Source organism: Anoplolepis gracilipes, chromosome 5 (genome assembly GCF_047496725.1).
Source record: "Anoplolepis gracilipes chromosome 5, ASM4749672v1, whole genome shotgun sequence".
NCBI lineage: Eukaryota > Metazoa > Arthropoda > Insecta > Hymenoptera > Formicidae > Anoplolepis > Anoplolepis gracilipes.
In genome coordinates this window covers 13,056,669-13,077,019 of record NC_132974.1, presented here as the reverse complement: position 1 = coordinate 13,077,019, position 20,351 = coordinate 13,056,669, and the positions used below count along the sequence as shown (strand labels likewise).

Sequence of the window (20,351 nt, the reverse complement as noted above, 5' to 3'; positions counted from 1 at the left end):
TTTACTATTATATCATGATTACACATTATAAATAATTGTGAGAAATCAAATATTTATATACATATTTATTCTTTTTTTCTATTATTTTGTAAATAAAGTGTTTTTTGAAATAAAAATATAATTAATAAAGATATTTAGAAAAATTTTAAATAAAGAATAAATAATTAAAATTATTAGTAAGAAATATTAGTAAAAATAAAACAATATGACAGAGAATATTAACATAATTTCTTACAGAGATATTTCACATTTTAAAACGGTCAAATTGACCTGAGAGGCATTTCAGGGTTAAAGAATCAATTCTCTTAATCGATTAAGAGAATAGGGGGAATACGAGAGAGGAGGAATGTAGGAGAGCGATGGTGGAAGGAAGAGCAACGTGTGCGAAGATAGCAGAAGAAGCGGCTTCTTCGTCGCACGTGAGAGAAGCTCCGGGTGATCGCGAATCGTCCGAGTCGATGTGCCTTTAGTGCGAATCGCGTATTCGTCACGCGAACACGCGATTATTTGTGTTGTATCCCGTGGTATCTCGTTCTTCCGCATCGTACAAATATCGAGACTAACTTTAACTCTGTTTTCTATTACGCTATTTGTTCCTATGAAAAATCACGATTGGAACGATCGAAATTTGTGAGAAGACGCTTCCGCGTTTCTTCGCGATAATCGAAGAGAGAATTTTAATTCACATCTCGAGATAAATTTAATAGATTCATCGTTTCTGCGTTCGTAGATTTCTTAAGGATACGGATTCTTTGCGATAGACCGTCTCATCGAGTGCAAATTATTCAATAAATTTCTCAGATTTATATCCAATCATTTATTTAAACTGTAAAAGTTTGAAACATAGTATAATAATATAATAATAAATAATTAATTGCATTTATATAAGCTTGATTCGATTTCAATAATTTAGCGACCAAATTTTTTTGTATACATATTTTTATTTTTTGTATATTGTTACATATTTTTGTATTTTACAATACTTCAATACAATTGTTTTTATAAACATATTTTATTATTAAATAAAAATTTAATAAATATAAATAAAAAAAAAACTTATATAAAATACGGAATTTTCGAACTCTTAAATCTGTGAACGGGCGAAATTGTAGATTTTTCCTGTCGAGTGACAACTTGACAATTACTTCGAGATTACCAAATGCTAAGTCGCTGCTCAATCAACGTCTCTCGATGATCACATATTTAATCGCTCGATCCAGTCATTGAAACAGCAAGTTTCTTCTACCCGACCCGGTATATCCGACACGCCTATAGCTTCGGTACGTATATCGTACGATATTTAAAATCCAACCCCGGGAATCCGTATTTTTTGGAAAATCTATTTCCGTCGATGGCACCCCTCGGTGCAGTGCACGTCGCTATTCGGACGATTCACCGCGATAGAATCCGACGATAAGACGGAGATATCAGACGGATAATCAGGATGGAGACTTCCACGATCGCTCTGCACGGTTCACGTAAGGAGGCTGCTCCTTCCGTATATCTCTCTATTTTGCGAGTCTTTTTTTTATTACTGCCTTTATTTATGATTTTCAATATCAAGTGATATTTCAAATATAGGAAAGAACATAATTTATTTCTAAGACTTGGTTAAAAAAAAGAAAATATCAATGGATTGATTTGATTTCAAAGATTACTATTGAATTTATAATTTCTAGGGAAACCATCTTTTATCACAATTTTAACAAATTATTACATTTTTTAATATACAAACATGTTTTTTTTCCTATAAAATATATTAACAACCATAAATTAAAAGAAAATATTGATAAAAATGCATATAATTAAACAAAATTATTAATATCCTGAATCTATTATTTTTTGAAAAATATTTGATATTTATTTCATAAATAAATGAACAATATTTTTTTTACCGTATGATAACGACGAATAGTTGTAATAAAAAGCGTCGCAATAGCGTGCAAGCATAAAAAACACAGTTCTAACGTAAAATTACCTTCCCTCTCCCTTCACTTCCCGTTTGATCCTTGCTCTTTATCGTCCTTATCGTCCTTATCGCGGTGTTGAACCGTGTCTCTCTCTCTCTCTCTCTCTCTCTCTCTCTCTCTCTCTCTCTCTCTCTCTCTCTCTCTCTCTCTCTCTCTCTCTCTCTCTCTACCTACCTACCTACTCTACCCTACCCTATTTATCCTGCTTCCCTACCTACTTCTCTGGTTTGTTTTCGGTGCTGTACGGATGCTGGATGACCGCATGGGCAATGTCGACGATGACGATGATGGCTACGACGACAACGATAACGTCACCACCGTCACGGTTACTTCGGATATCACGACAGCGGTGAGTCTCTCTCTCTCTCTCTCCCTCTCTCTCTCTCTCTCTCTCTCTCTCTATCACTCTGATAAGGCTAGTCGCATTCCGATCGTCGTGGAAGTTGGCTTCGTGTTCGTAATATTAATATCGCGGCCGCGTGAGTTCAGTTTGCACGATGTACGGACTCGAATCGATCGAACGGACGAAGTGTTACAGTGCGGGAAAAAAATTTATTCGCTAATTTTTCGATGAACGAAGTGTCAGTTTTTACACTACGCGCGCACAATTATTGAAAGTATCGGACATAGGTAGATTAGTCTGATATATATTGATTTATTATTTATTTAATTAACTTCAAATCTTTAATTAATTTTTAAAGAATTTAAGAATTGTGTCTTTGTGAATATGATTTCTATGGTTCTCGGTGTCGAAAATTTTTTTCCAAATATTTAATCCAGGAAACAAATACCATTGGAATTTTTGTGAAATGTTTATCTATTTCTTGTCAGTCTTGTATATACAACGTTTACGTTATTATTTCTAAAGTTGAAGTCACAACATCAATGTCTTTTACGATTTTTGGAGATAAGGAACAATAAATATATCTTGACATATTATTCAGTAAATTTTCAGATTTGTATCTGTATCTATTTGATCAATTTAAACTATAAGTTTGAAACAAACAATTAATTGCGTTTATAAAGTTTGGTATGCTTTCAGTAACTTAGTAACGGAACAATTGTTTTTTTACATAAATCAATGCATGAATATATAAAACTGTTTTATGTAAAAGCAATGCAAGAAAGCACGAAATTTTCATATAAAAATATTTCTTTATATATCTATTGTAATTTAAATTAGACATTTTGAAATAAGTAATTAAACGATAAGTATTTTCATAAAATTTAATTTACATTTTATCACAATTAAGCTATTAAAATTTACGCATTCAAAGGTTTCTTTTTTCATGCATGATGTAAAACAATTCCATTAAATCTCTTTATTTTATTAAATTGACATATTTATTTTTAAAATAATGAATGAAATTGGCAAGCTCTTTTTGTGCAATATAATATGTAATTTCTGAATATATTGCTTGATATATTTTGTTAATAACTTGAGAGCAACATAACAATTGTCAAAATCTTTTTTCCCTAAGACTATTAATTAAACAAATGTTAATAAATGGTGGCATTTCAAAAAAATTTACTAAACTTTTCAACATATAAAGAATTCTAAAATATAAGATACCAAGGTATTCTTTTACGAGCTTCTGATTTCACAATAGCTTACGAAATTTATCGTTCTATTTCCAAACCGTAGAATGACATTCCGGTTTTGAACTATATCATATCAATTCAAGCTGCAAACAGATAAAAATCTCATCCCGGTGAATTTTTATTAGCCAATCTCGTTTCATTGTCAGTTTCGCATCAACGATTATAAGAACGATCGAATTGCGGAAAAAATCGCTCTCGACTACGTTCCTGATCGCGTTTCCATGGCCGATCGATCCGTGCCACAGACACGACACAGAACGAGCTAGTCGCGCGGCGATTGATCAAAGTGATATTTCGTGAATCAGCGAGTTGCTATTTCACCATTCATTTGACGAGCAATCGAATAAACGATGTCAACAACGAGACGCCGTTTGAATCCAACCGTTCTCGCCAGATACAATTGCCAGAAGAACAAGGAGTCTCAACAGGTAGTCGTGTCACATCAGTCACGTGACAACTTTTTTATTAATAATATATATATATATATAAGTAGAGGGAGAGGTGAATTATCTTGTGAAAATATCGTTATGTAAACAATAGAAAGCTACTCATTCTAACACATGCATTCGAAAAATTATGTGTGTACAGATATCGTATATTAATTAATCCATTAATTCGATTTTATATATACGTATATATATATATATATATATATATATATATATATATATATAATAAAATTTTATATTTTAAAATTATATATATAAATTTAAAAAAAAATATATAAAATCAAATTAATGGATATTAATTGATATACAATATTAATTGGTGTCAGATTGCATACTGGATGTATCGTTCGATCGGCGAAGGAATTATTTGGAGAACGGATATTAATTGATACACGATATTAATTGACATTGGTTTTCAATACCGGATGTATCGTTTGATTGGCGAAGGAATTATATCGGGACAATTTTCCGACTCATCGCGAGTTGCATTCCGTTCGAGATGTTCTTTTATTGTTCCTCTCGCATACATACATACATACATACGCACGCACGCAAACACGCGTGGCCGACAGTTCGGTGCTCTTATTAGCTCGACGTCCAATTAAGGTCGCAATCGTCGCCCTTCGGCCATTCGTACGCCATGCGTACTTCCTAGTGGACGCGCTAGAATAACAAGCGCAAAGACAATGCGACCGCGAGAGCGTTGACATCGCGAAATCGAGACCGGCGTGCTCGAATCACTTAAAGCTAATCGGTCGCACTCTCGTTATTCGAGATGACGCGGGATCATGTTCTATTACAACGCGTGTTCGTTGACATCGGAACGATCGTTTGATAAAAGAGATTGTCTCTCATTCTGCGATCCTTTCGAGTTTAATTCTCACTCATGAAAGCACAAGATTAACCACCAGATTCTCGTCAAAAATAATTGAGATTTAGATGGCTTGGCACATGTACATACTCTAAGTTATTTTTTATTGTCTAACTAATAACTCAAATTTCCTCTCTTTCTCTCTAATTTAGCTAATTAATTACTTTAGAAGACTTTATGAATTGCGTCTGTGTATGATTTTTTTATTCTGAATTCTGTTGTACGAATATCTAATATAGCAAGTCGTGTATTTAATTTTTATACGAAAAATATGGTGCAATTTTTCCCTCAAATATTTATTTCAGAATAAATTATTATTAAGGTTTCCACTTGTCAATTCTTTTGTTACTGTCATCATTTTCATATTGCTGTTACTATTTATAAACCTGTTACTGTACTAATATTTTGCTATGATTCTTGAAGCCAAGACACGTGTATGAATATCATATATCGAGGATATCTAATCAAAGTAATTCTAACTGCAAATTTAATACATAATACGTATATCATTCCATTTCTAATCTCGTTCATTAAATAAATATTAATGAATTGTGCACACATATTTTTTGTAATTTTTTCTAAATTGCATGGACGTGCGCGCATGGAATTACATGGATTTTAATATTTGTCATGATTATAGGACATAAATTATTAAATATTTAATACGTGTGAAAAGTACAATTGTCTCATAATATTGAATAATTCATTTATTAATGTAACTATATATTTAACTTAATAAATACTAGGACAATTTTCTATAACTGAATTCGTAATCGAATTCGTTTACATTTTAATAAAATTCATGAATGCTTGCAATATTAAGTAGCAAAATATCAGAAAAGGATATTCAAGTTATTATACTTTACCAAATTTTGAGAGAATATATTAATTTAGAAAGACTTGTTTTTTTATCATTTATTTTGGTGTGTACAAACACTTTTGCTTTCGTTCGTCGTGTAACGGAGTGTAAAGGTGGAAGCACATAAAATTGCAGAAGCCGTAAGCAGAAAGCAGATACTATTGCACGTGCGTACGGTATCTGAATTTTCAATCTACACAAAAAATACGTAAGCATAGCCACAATCCACAAGTATAAATTCAAATTTTGGATTGTGGCTATGCTTACGTATTTTTTGTGTAGATTGAAAATTCAGATACCGTACGCACGTGCAATAGTATCTGCTTTCTGCTTACGGTTTCTGCAATTTTATGTGCTTCCACCTTTACACTCCGTTACACGACGAAAGAAAGCAAAAGTGTTTGCTTCTCAAAGCCTTTGCGAAAGGTCAAAAGCAAGCAATAACATCGATACGGCGCTGCAGTATCGACACTCGATACGATAAAAGCTTCGCTCCTGTACCGTCAGCGTCGAGCGCGCTAGTTCGCGCGACTGACCGCTGACGCGTGCGCGGCCGACGTTCACGATCGGTGGGCGCATGCGCGCTACGTTCGAGAATTGCGCCGCGGCGGCGCACAAAGTTTCTCTCTCTCCTCCTTCGCTCCGCCCCTCCCCCCTCGCGGCAGCTGCGTCAGGCGTGGTCGCCGCAGTACATACGAGACGGGCGTAGTGGGTGTATCGCGCGCATCGGACTTTTGTCGAGAACGCGTTCAGTGGGCAATCTGTGCAACGTTTCGTTTGTGTGGTGGACAAATATACGTCGCATTTGTGTAGCAGTCGTACGTTCGTGCTCTCCTAATTAATGTTGGCGCGTGCGGGACGCGTAGCAAAACGATGAACGGCCAAGTGAGAGTGAAAACGCGGCCACGCTCGACCGGCTCGCCGACAGCGTGAATCATCAGCAACGCCGGCTCCGTCGACCCTCAGGGGCCCACACAGTGCGACGCACGTTATAGCCTCCCTTTCTTTCTTTCTCGCCTCTCGCTCTTTCGCGCGCGCGCGTGTGTGTGTGTGTCCTCGTCCTATCCTCTCCTGTCCTATCTCCTTTCGCGTGCGAGAACAATTCTCGTATCCTGTGCGCACCACCTACGCAACGAGCGTTAACAGTGCTGTGATTAAGGGACGGGTTAGTAGCGTGTTGTGATAAATCTCGATTTTTCACAGCTATAGTTAAGACGCCTCGAGTGCATGTGCGACGGTCAGTGGTGTTCACATTCGATGTCTGGCAATTTTTAGTATCTCTCACAAGCTCGAAAAACATTCTCGACGCTATACAGTTTTCCGAGAGCTTCGATATATTTCGAGAGAGTTTTTAGCGGACAGTCAATATGATTTTTGGTTAATGAAATGCTGTCTCCATTCAAACATCAAGGATGGAAACCGGTATATATTTCGATGAATCGACGTTCCGATGGCGTGGACGCGCGAAAGTGACCTCTATGTTTACTTGTATGTTACAATGGAAACGCGGCATGGGGTGTGCTTTCTGTATTTATGTGCCTGGAGAAAATTCATCGAAATGATACCGCTTCCAATCTCTTTTTTTCTAATTTGCAGCAAATTACAAACTATCCTGTTACATCAGCAGTCTAAATTTATATTATTTAATTGATTCGTATTTGTATAAATTAATTTTTCGTGGAAAAAAAAAATCTTTCAGTTTCTCCTAGAAATCATTTGCCATGCTCGATATTTATTATCTCATTAATTAGTTATTTATTGGCAATATACTTTCGTTACATAAAGTTGGTTACATTTTACATACACATAAATAATGCAATTTTAATTATTTAGTTTTAATTAAAATTTACGTTAATCAGAGGCAGCTGTCTCATTTTCGTTTCGTTGACAGAGCGATCCATGCTCTTTTCACGACCGATTATCGAAGCTCGATGAGAGATATTTTTTTATTTCGATTTTACACGCGATCACTTTTATTTCGCGATACATTCCTGATTTCGTAGTCATACGGTCATATGAAAGACGCAGACAGCTGTCAGCGTGAGTCAACGTTGAATGATTATGCATAAACAATTATCGCATATCGCAAATTCGAATCTGAAAAAATTTTAATACAAGATGTATATAAACAAAAGTCACAATTTTCTTTAGTATTGAATTGAGAATGCAGTCTTCATATGAGATATTAATGTATTTGTTTTAATTAAATTTGACAAACAAAAGTGCCTTTAATTGTTTATAAATAGATGCAATGCTTAATACATATTTAGTATATTTATTATGTTCATTATTTCATTAATTAGTTTTTATTGGCAGTACATTTTCTTTTATTAAATTGGTTACATTTCATATATATATATATATATACATAAAACATAAATCAATAAGATACGTCAGTATCTACCTACGATATTCAACTGCTAATGATAAGTTTTTAGATTGAAAGGTCTCTTGAGACGATTTATAATTTACAACAAAAATTGTAAAGACAGAATTCTATTTATAAATTTTATATGTCGTGTATTTACAGAAAGTTCGAACATTATATAAAAAAATGTATAAAATATATACAAATCGAAATATATATCAGAATACACTTACACATTGAAATATGTGACGTGTAAAATTATAAACAGAAATTTGAATTTTATCGCGAATTATGAATTGTCTGAAAAGACCTTGATAAAAATATAGTTAAGATAATTTTCTATTACATATTGAATTTAAAAAAAATATTTTATATAAATTAATGTCTCAATTTTTTGACAATATTTTAACATGAGAGTGATATATCGCTGCATTTCCAACTCAATGCATATCGAAAAGCGTATATAGCTCATATTTATTCTTTCTTTGTGAATCGATCCCGAGTAAGGCTCCGTTTGTTCATGAGATACGAAACCGAAACGAGAAAACACCGGCCTCTGTCGTCGTCCGATTATCTTCGCAGAATATAAGACGAGGATGAAAGTCGCCTCGTTACAGAACACCACTCACCGTCGAGGATAAATAAAACCGCATCGTATCGACTTTCGACGTGTTCCACCAACTCCCCGATCGAGAAGCTTCTTTCCTCTTCTTCTGCCAGAAAGATTTGCCCGAGAAATCGTTCGATCTCAATCGCGCACGTTGAAACACCCACGCAATCTTCGACACAGTCGATATATAAAAGCCTCTTCGTAATCTGATTTGTTGTCGAGAAAAGTAGCTAATAATTTCTACAGAAAATTTGATGCAGATTTTAATTTTTTTTTTATAATTAGAGAGATTTATTTTTTATTACATATTATTTATTAGAAGATTATTATTTTTTAGATATATTGACAAATTAATAATGATGCTATTCATTACTAAAACATATTAATGCATTTTGCAAATAATAATTTAGTTTATCCAAATTGTGTGTAAAAAAACAAGAATAAAAGATTATCCGTTTGATGATGAAATAGAATGATTGCATTTTTCTATTATCAGATGAATCGGGATTAGTGCGTTATCGCGTACTTATAGACTTGCCCGATGAGTTAAAAGATTCTGTTGAACGTGTTCCAAATAAAGTTACAAGGAAACAAATCAAAGGTCTTCTCGATCGGCGATCGTAGCTTTGGAATGCATGGTCGATCTACAATTACGCTCGTTGGCGCATTTTGCACGTCGCTCGAATCATTATTGTGCATCGACAATCCTTCTCTTTTTTTTTTTTTTTTTTTCTATACAGTTGGACTCTGTTTCGTAAAACTGCAAACCGATATAATATGAAACTTATGCAATAATATCGCAACTAGTAATCCTAGAAGACATCTATGGATTAAATTCATATTAGTTTTGTAAGAAATAAAAGTAAAAATAAAAGTTGCATTTTTATCAAAATTCTTAATTACTTTTAATATTACATTTAGAAAAAAATCATTAAATATTACTCTTTAGAAATAATAATAAATGACGTAGAGTAAATCTTTTACATTTGAATTATAAATTATTAGATTCTTTTCTGTAAATTTAGAAATTGGTAAATATAACTTATATATCGGTGAAATGTGTAATTAAAGTTTAAAAATGGAATATTATAATTACTTTTTGGATTATTGATTTCATTGATCTGATTTATTAAAAATAAATAAAGTAATATTTTTTATACTCTATCAAAAATATGTATAGATGAATATGTAACGAAAGTCTAACGATATATCTCGTAGTCGGATAATATTGCAAAAATCGCAGTTTTATGAAAAATTGAGATTCGACAGTGTAACTCTTATATTTCACAATATTAATCCTTAAACCGAAATATCTTTGAAACTCGATGATAATTAATAATAAATTTTTTAATGTAATGTATGTAACTATACATATTGTCATTTTTAATTTATTATGTATACATTATAAATTAATTAGTAAAATTATTTTCATCATACGTAGTTAAAAAAGACGCAATCAAAATATTCCGGGAGATAATAGTTTCTTTTAATTCGCTACCAAGATTATCATGAAAAATTTCTGATGACTTTGACAGATAATATTACGCGCACGTGTCATCACACGTGTACACATGACATAATCACATGAAAGCGAACCTGTTGATTATCTTTCCTATTCGGTTCAAGGATTAATAAATTCCCTTCCCAGAATTCTGGTGGCGATCATCCGCCAGAGAAACGAGAAAGAAATCGGAGTAGCCCGCGTACGACGGTAGCGGGGTGACAGAATGTCAACTACGGAGAACCAGAACGGCACCGCGGGCGGGGCGCAGAGCAACGGCATCAAGACGCCGTCGTCGTCGTCGTCCACGACGTCGTCCACGGCGTCGTCCGGCATCTCGCCGTCCGGCGGCCGCGGTCTACCGAACAACAGCAACTCGTCCTTCCTCTACAGCAGCAGCACGATGCTAAACCGCGAGAAGGCGCGGCAAGTGCCGCCGCCGACCCTACCCAAGTATACCTCGAGCTTTAACGCCGGCTCGAACGGCGGTGGCGTTGGCACGGCAGCTGAGCGACTCAGCAGGGATCGCGAGGCCGGTGGCAGCTACAGGCTCGCCAGCCTGGACAGGCTCGCCCTGCGACAGAGGATACTGGACGGGGAGAAGGCGAACGGCGAGCCCATCTCGGTAAGCGCGACGATCGTGCGACGTGAAATATACATGCGGATTATCCGCGAAATCGGCAGCATCGATCACGCAGTTTGAGGCTTCATTCACGGGGGGGGGGGGGGCTCTCCTTGATCAGAGTTCTTTAGACACTTCTCTTTTCGAAGAGTTTAGGAACTCTTCTTAGGGGTGATAGGAAAAAGTCCACTGGCTCCAGAGAGAAAAGCGTGGGAAATTCTGGTTTTTACTATTCTGGATTTTAATGGAATAAAAACTATAAAAATGACTGATATATATGACATGAAAATATGTTTATATAATTTTATGCAAAAAAGTATTTTTGCTTTAATTAATAAATTATTACTAATCACTATAATTTAAAGAAAAACTCAATATAATAATGTCTCTTTTAATTCAAATTAATATATGTGATACATTTTGAAAACAAAAATTTTGGAGATATAAATATGACTAAAAAGTTTCATATTAATTTTTAGCTTAAGGAGAAAAATACGTAGTAGTAACAGAATTAAAAATTTTTATCAATATTTTATAATAGATTTGATTCGTATTAATTTAATATCTCCTAAAAAAATTTAATTTATTTGTTACAGCGATTCCTAATTTACTACGGATTTTATTTTGGACTTAATTTGAAAAACATTTTCTTAATTGAATGTGCTGGGCAGTTATGTAAATGTACGACAGAATTAATGAAATCTGCAGGGAAATTATCATTTTTATATTACGTTTTTTACCATGACATTCATATTTCTTCTAGATTTTTTTATTCCTTTATTTTTAATAGAGAAGACTAGTTTTTGCCAGGTTTTTCCTGGAAAATATTAGTTTTTTAACGATTGACATGGGCTTTATTCAAAAAGGTGAAATTTTACCAATCTTGCTTCTTCTAGAGTATTGATATAAAGAACGACATTACATATCTTGTGTTTTCTGACGAGTTATTATTACTTTGTGATACGTCTTTTTTTTTCTTTTTTCAATGGATTGCATATACCTATAATGTCATTGCGTTAGACGATTAGACTCGTCACATCACGAAATTGTATACATATATTGTCACGAGTAATCTGAACTTGAATTTAATTCTGTAAGTTTTATATATGATAAAAATAGATTCTACAAAGTTTTATCACGTAAGTGTGAATTCTTAATTTACCGGATGTCATCTAAGCGTGTTAAAACATCTGTTTTTTTCTGCAATTTTTTTTATACATTTTTTTTGGGTATATCTCGTTTTTCTATTGAATTGTATAATAATTGGAGAATCTCTGAAAAATATGCAGACACGATGTAACTGTTTTACTTGGAAAACGCTATTAAGATAATTCTTATGTATCTTTCCTGGAAAGTGATTTTCAGATAAATCCATTATCACATATGATTCAATTTTATTCTTGTGAAAATGAAGTTTCCAAAGTAGACATATATTCACAAACTAGAATGATTTCTTCAGTTTGATATGTCTATTAAGGACTTTCAATACTCCAACTTTTGTAATAAAATTCTATCGAAAGAATATCCAAAGAAATTTCAATCAATTCTATCAATCACTTCTATCAATCTGTCAAAATATTAGAGTACAATTCGTATATTATTACATCATGGTGACAGTCTTTCGAATAAAGTGACAGGCACATGAAAGCCAAAATCCTATCATTTTTCCACCAAGTATAAAGACGCACTGTACGAGTGTCCATTGCGTAGATTGTGAGGTGATCTCGATTTGAGAATCACTGTCCAGCAGCACATGGCGGAGGATACCAGACCTCCCTCGCCGATGTCTCTTGGGCCCGAGGGGTGCGTCAAGTCGAGGGTCTCACCCTCGTGTATGCGCCAATCGAAAAATACTTGTAATTCGTGAGTCACACGAAGCAGAGACGAAAGATACACTGTAGCAGCTTATAACTGCGTTGCTGACTCACTATACATACGCTTCGTATTTAAATCGTGAGAACGAGTTTTTTGTCGCTCTCTTGTACGTCTTATCACGCCGGCATTTATCGAGAGAGAATCTTATGAAACATGTCTGGAGACTTTTACTGATCGAATTATGACGAGAAGTAAAGTATAATACACATTGAAATATAATTGACACCTTGAGATGAAATTGACATCTTATTATATATTTTTTTTTTACGTTTAATTGCTAAAACTTTTTTTTTTTTTTTTAACTATCTAAGGATTGAGAATAAGAAATTTCTGACAAATTAAACTTTATGGAAGAAAGTAGTAAATTTTATTATAATTTTAATTATATTTCATTTCCGACACTCAGAGTTACAATAATATATACGATCTAAATTAAATCAATCAAAATTGAAGACGTGCAATAGATGACAATCTCATTGGAATATTCTACGGAGTGTAGGATAAATTTAGGGTCTGATAGCCATAGGCTGTAATTTTTTCAATAATCGCTACATGATGCGCTTTTTTAGTCGTTATCAAAGATAATTAATATTTACAGTAGTTTATGCGCATACATTACTCGAAATAACGATATTGTGAATCTTATATCATATTTTTATTTTTGACTATCTGCAAAGTTTTTTATGTGTGTCCACTAAAAACTGTTATAACGTCGAATAAATTACAGTTAAGCTATCGTAATCGACGTTAGACATATTATAAAGATATGTAAATTATTATATGACTTATAATTTTTATTTTCGTTTTCACTATTTTTTTTTTTTTATAAATATTATGGTCATTTTTTCCTTAAAAGTTGGGTAAGATGGCCAATGCTTACGTTGTACTATTTTGATAATATAAAATTTCTATTAAATATTTTCCTTTTAATTTCGATAATATTACGTAATTTAAGCTTCAGTGAAGATAATATACCAAACACTATTAAAAAAATAGCAAAAGTAAAAGTATGTTTTTTGCATTTTAAAAAACTATGGCCATCTTACCCGAGTTTATCCTATACTGAGAACTGTCAACCATGAAAACGATTGCAATTTGTGAAAAAATAGGCGGGGAAACAACGAAACGAGGGGAAATTTAACGAGGTGCAAGAGCCACGCATACGCGATGATAAAAGTGTCGTTGAAGTATCTCGACTCCGAAGAGGAGGAAAGTGTCGACGAGGTCTCTCGCGAGGATTAATCGTTCTGACACATTTTTACGAACGGAGAAACGACGCGATATATCCCTCTGATAACTTCTCCTCGAGTGAGAGATAAAGAGATACACTCACTCGCGGGGAAAGATTTCCGAACAATCGTACCATTCAAGTCTGCCGATATCCGGACGAGTTATAAATTCTCCCTTTCTCTCGTAACACAATCTGACTTTGTTCGCCGTAGCAGAACGATGTTTTTCCTTTAATTCGACATCGAGTTTATTTCACGTCGAAGTATGCTTTATACTGTTTCATCCTGCAATTTTTTTCGTTTTAGCATATTTTTAATATATAATTTGTTATAATTTATAAGATATAGTTTATCATTCAAATTATAAATCCAATATAAAAAAACTTGACATGTCCGTCATATTAAGACGTATTATCTTAGATTATATATATATATATATATATATATATTATTTAATAATATATATGTAAATTATTAGCATCATTGAATTAACGTATGGATTTAAAAAAAATATTTTAATACGACCTTTATATCGAAACTTCTATGACAGTTTTACATTTTACTTTAAATAAATTTTAATTTTACTCGGTTTTTAATTATAAATATTAAAGATATATAGAAAGATGAAAGAAGCGTGACGGAATAATAATGATATATAATGATGTATAATAATGAGTAATATTTTTCTGGACGGCAATTTTTTTTTTTTTTTTTTTTTTTTTTTTTAAGCTAATTATGAATCAACGCACGATGATAGCTAATGTCGCAGTTAAAAGATAATTTGACTACATTCGCGAAACGACCTGGTAATTTACTCTTGAAAGCGTTATTACACCGTGAAATAATGGCGCGATTGAATATGAATACATAATCGAACTCGGAGTCGGTTAGAGATTCGTTCGCATGTCAGTATCAGTCGTCGTGTGCGCTGCCCTTTTTCGAGACAAAGGAAACGCGCTAATTACGGTGTGTCCAGGTCGAGGACACGTGACGCATCAACCGGGTGTCTTAAAGACGAGCGAGTGAACCATCGGCGAGAGCGAGCGCGTCGCGTTGTGCAATCGACATTGTGTTTGTGATGATGAAAGCGGCGCATTGTCGGAGTGCACATTGTGTCCGGCAGCGATTCGCTATAAACTTGTTATACTTTCAACCCCGGGAGTGGTTCCATGCCGCTAACCCAATTCCATTCTCCGCAAAAGCGGAATTGTCCTCGGCCTGAATCTCTGGCCTTTCGATAATTAGCGGATACGAATTTCTCTCTCTCTCTCTCTCGGAACTTTATCCCTGAAACTTGGTATAAAAAAAAAAGAGGAAGGCGTATGGAATATTTGCTATTTTTAGATAATCGAGAAACAATAAAGTAATAGCGGCAGAAATGACGTATTAATCTAAAAACAAAAGGGGAATTAATCGAAATGCAACAATGGATTGAATTGACAAGAGAAAAGAATGAGAGAGGATTTCTCACTCTAATTAATTTATATTTAATTAATGCTTACAATGAAAAATGTAACTCTATATGTATATACTTTGAAATTTTTCTTTATAATTTGTAACAGTATTCTATTTGCAATATAAAGAAATAAATTTTTTAATTTAATATTAATAAATTTATAATAACTAAGATAAAATTTTTTTAATTTAATTCAATAAAATTCTTATTTGAATTCTGTGGTTATTAAATTTAAACATTTTACCTTAACTATTTTATATCATTTCTATTATTCATTATTTTATTGTTTCGATTATCTTAAAGCAGATTTTTTTTCTCTCTTTTTTTTCTTTTCTCTCTCTCTCTCTCTCTCTCTCTCTCTTTCTCTCTTCATCATAGCATCCTAGGTATCCTTTCAATGCGTACATAATCGAGTCTGGGACTCTATAACGACTGTTGTCGTCAGTCTTTTGCGCGAGAGGAAGCGTTGGAAGCATCTCTCTATCTCTCTTTCTCTCTCTCTCTCCTCCGTCATTGGGCGTTGCATAATGAATCGAATTCACGACTGCAGCGGCCCAGATTTACGGCATATCGAGCGTTTATTCTCGTACGGGATCGAGCGTGAATTCTTCATGAGACTGCCGTACCATGCAATGTAGAGGAAGAGAGAAAGAGAGAGAGAGAGAGAGGGATGATAATTGACGCAAATGACAAACTCTTAGACGTAATAAAGCCTAAGGTGTGTGTATATGTGTCACAAATAAGGACGCAAATCCGTCTCTTCCGCTTCCGTGTCATCGCACGCTTCCCGTGTCGAGTTCGTCGAACTGGAAAATACATGAAAGAGTTTTTTTTTTTTCACGATGGTCGTCGTTGGCGACTCGATTATGCGCATATCGAAAGGATACTTGTCCCGCAGAATTTTAACGCGTGTAATTTGCGTGTGAATTCGTTTCGAAATTCACTCGAAATGGCCAGTTAGATCATTTATAGTATTTTCTCGCTCGTATATTTTACGAGCTTTTAATGAACATCAGTAACAGCGAGTTATGAGAGAAAATCGAAACAAAATTTTTAATTGCTTCTGAGAAAAGTACACAGAAAAAAAATAAGGGTCAAATCAAAACTTATATACTCATATGAACGCGTTGATTGTTTCATATATACGTAACAATTTATAATCTTCTTAGAAGAATTAAAAAATCTTAAGTTTCAACATTATTATAGTTTTATTTCAAGACTACAATAATTATTTTGACTCTAAGAAAATTACAATCTTCGATTTGAACATGTATTGTTTTCTATCCAACATGTTTTCCTCTCTATTCAAAAAAATTATTCTTAAATAACAAAAATATATTTTATTGTCAAAATAAGAGTATTCTTTCTTTCTGTGTAGGAAATCATTTTTTTTCTTCTGGATAATTAATGGAAGCGTTAATTTTCTTGACAAGGAGCGTCGTATATAGAACCTCGGAACGCTTTCGCTAATTTTGAGAATGCGATTCAAGCGAAAAGCGGCTTGATCAATCAATTTCATCCGAGATTTAACGAGGTTTATATGTGCAATCAATATCGACTAAAGGCGGTGTAATAATTTTGTAATTAATAAAAGGCTCTTAGAGAAGAGACTCCTCGCGATCGTACCATCGATTGCTTCATTAATATTAAAACGATTGGTGAAGTCGAGAGAGACAGTGAGAGAAGTTGCACATGTTTGTTGAAATTTTATAAATACGTTTATTAAACAAGCGGATCTACAGTCAACTATCTAATCTTGACGTAATTTACGAGAGTTCTTTCAACACGTTGAAATGACGCATTCTTTAAAGAAACGATATTCTATCGACAATAATAATATATTAGCGACATTTAAGTCACTTTTTGTATAAAATAATATTTGAATATAATTATATATTATATTTTTAATTACAAAAATTATTTGTTACTATATATTTTATATAATTACTTATTTATTTATGAAGATATAAGAAGATTAATATTATATCGAAATCCAAGTAATTCCGAATACAATGTAATTTAACCTCTGATTGTATATGACATGTCAGTATTAGGCATTAAATGTAAGTGTTACGATATCATTTATCAGTTTCGCTCGAGTACACTCGCGCGTTTGTTCCCGTTTAACAATTAATAGGGGCTTATGCGTCTGATATATTCATACGCGTTAATAGTATAATTATAAGTATACTATTAAAGAATACCCTGGCAAGTCATTGTCGTACAATACAAACGTTGCATTAATTTCCTTGATGATTGATTAGAAAAATAATGTCAAGCATATTTTACCTGAGAAATATACGAACGATATTTAATAAATATTTTAATTCGGGAGAGTTATAATACATCGTACACTGAAAAAAATATTTTGCTAATGTAGATAGATTTCTAGATGTCTCAATTAAACTTTATCGCTACTTTTTGTATCTGTTAGAATATTGTTTGTCACATATAGAGTTTATAGCAGCAATATTCTAGCACTACTTCTAGAAAATTTAGATCCCATTGCCAAATATTAATCACAAATATAATTGTCCTTGACAATAGGCCATCACAGACAAATTTTTTCTTTAAATTGCACTAATAGTACAAATATAAATTCTGTCTCTGTCATTTAAATTCGAGTTATTTAAATAACTCGAAATATATATAATAAATAATTTGTATTAAATAACTCGAATTTAATTTATATTATACATATTTGGCTTATTCACGCCTTGGTGCTACACCTTTACTATCTTTAATTTTTTTATGAGCCTTTTTATTAATTTATTAAATTGATTAAATGTAGCAAAATATATGCAGTATCACAATATTTGCTAATAATTTATCTGTTTCAGTTAATCTTTTACACCTAGAAAATTTTTGTTCAAGTTGCAAGAGCATTTTTTTGAGTGTAGAAGAAGCAAAGGAAAGAAATATTTTGTATATATATTTATATATGTTTGTTAAAAATTATATTACACACAAGTTGTTATTGAAACTTTTATGGGAGAAACGTCATTGATGATTCAAAATTATATTTATTACCGTTTTTGTTTTTTTTTCTTTTTCTACGATACTCGACGCAAAAGAATTCTCAGTTCAAATTTCATACGTCTTTCTCTCTCTTTTTCTTCCTGGCTTGTTGAAAACAGAGCGAGCACGTGTCGCGACGCGAGCGTAACGCGGTCGTTAAGGTGAAAGTTCATTCGCCGGCGGATGATGATCATCGGAGCGACAGGCGCGACGATTCAGCCGGCAAAGACTCGGAAGATGAAAGAAAGAGAGAGAGAGAGAGAGAGAGAGATTCCATACGAGAGAGCTTGCTTTTGCGCTTGTTTGGCTCGATGGAGGAGCTTAACGAGAGAGACAAAAGCGTCGTCCGAGGCGCCTCGCGATGCATTTTCCACGGAATCGATCTAATCGACTCACCACGACGACGACGACGACTCACCGCCACCCGGTGGTGGTGGTGATGGTGGTGGTGATGGTGGTGGTGGTGGTGGTGGTGCCTGGTGGTGGTAGAGAACCTCGCCAAGAGAGAGTATTGACCTACGACAGGGGTTCCCAACCGAAGTTGGGTCACAAAGAGGAAGGGAGGATGTTCTGTGGGTCGCGAGTATGAGAGAGAAGATGATGGCGATCGAAATTGGAACGATGGTCGGGAAAACGAATATGCGAGAATCTATTTGGAGAAAAGTACACCTAAAACTGTTGTCTCTCGTTTCACGGAGTACGGTTTTGATCATAATGGACCTGTACGGTTACCTTTGAGTGTAAGAGATATTGTTATTATCTCTGTGATGTACGCGCGCTTTGTGTGCCTCCTATAATCTTCTTGTTGCACGTGTATATAGCTTTCAGAACATTGATTTATACAGCGGCTTTTATTTCAGTACGTATCTCTCGGAGCAATTACCGCAAGAATGTAGCTACTTCAAAAATTCAGATAAAAAAATTCGATTGCATCTCGGAGTAATTAATTTTAAACTTTTAATTTACTTAGAGAGAACCTTATAATAAAAGTTAAATTTCTTTAAATGTTTCATCCAAGTTTTTTTTCCGCTTAATTATGTAATACAATCGAATTCTATTTTATTCTTCTGCCCGGAAACAATAATTTACATTCAGCAAAAATAATCATTGTTCGTCTCCGTCATGTAAATAACATTAAATTCTCAAGTTTCGGAGATGTATATACGAAACGCTCGCAGGAGAATTATATCGAGATAGTCCACCTCCGCGATTTTGCCGTACATTTTTCACCGAGAAACATTTTCGAATGCACTCGCGCGAGACCACCGAGCCGTCGTTTTCCTTTTTTTTTTTTTTTTTTTTTTTTTTTTCCTTCGGTGTGTATGTTTTTGTTACATACGGTGTCCCGAAAGACACCGGTCGTTCTCTGAAAGGCTCGTGAACTTCATATTCCCGGCATGACGCTGTGCACCGCGATGCCATGGACCGGTTCTGCTGCTGTTGTTGCATTCGCATGGTCCCTCGTTCCCAGAGAGTACACTCTGTGAACGGAACGGAAAAGGTAGCGCCGGCGGTATAAAGGCATCCCGCCCTTCCCCGCGGAAGATGAGTCTCAGTGCACTATGTCATCGTTTCTTGACGATAGTAAAACAATAATCATGAGCGACGTGTTTACACAGGGTGACTCTCGAGTCGCGCCTGCGAGCAACGCATGAATCGACGATTGACCCTACATACGCGATTAGAATATGATTGACAGTAATAACACTGCCAGTAAGGGGGGCTCTTTATAGTAATCGCGGACGTGAAATAACTTATCTTTATGTTTTTCAACAAAAAGACGCGATATACCTAGTATAGAGTTTTCTTAGATGTTTTCATATTTTTTTGAAAATGTTCTGCAAAATATTGTTGTTTATAAAAACGTGATTGATTTTATTTCTTACATCGCTTGTTAAAATACGCGAAAAAAAAAGATCTA

The 20,351-nt window shown here is 34.1% G+C and overlaps 1 protein-coding gene across 8 annotated transcripts in view; it reads left to right on the top strand.

The window, feature by feature from the left end:
• The first annotated feature begins 2,192 nt into the window (after positions 1 to 2,192).
• Pnut (septin 7-like protein pnut) overlaps positions 2,193 to 20,351 on the top strand; it is a 40,214-nt gene continuing 22,055 nt past the window's right edge. For 3 of the 8 annotated variants that reach the window (XM_072892349.1, XM_072892348.1, XM_072892347.1), the window contains exon 1: positions 10,378 to 10,855. In XM_072892349.1, coding sequence (XP_072748450.1) covers positions 10,457 to 10,855 — 399 coding nt within the window. In that variant the 5' untranslated portion in view covers positions 10,378 to 10,456. Of the gene's footprint in view, positions 2,320 to 2,390; positions 2,601 to 3,615; positions 4,004 to 6,429; positions 6,917 to 10,264; positions 10,856 to 20,351 lie in introns of those variants that run through there. The other 5 variants (XM_072892352.1, XM_072892351.1, XM_072892345.1 and 2 more) reach the window with 5 other exon arrangements.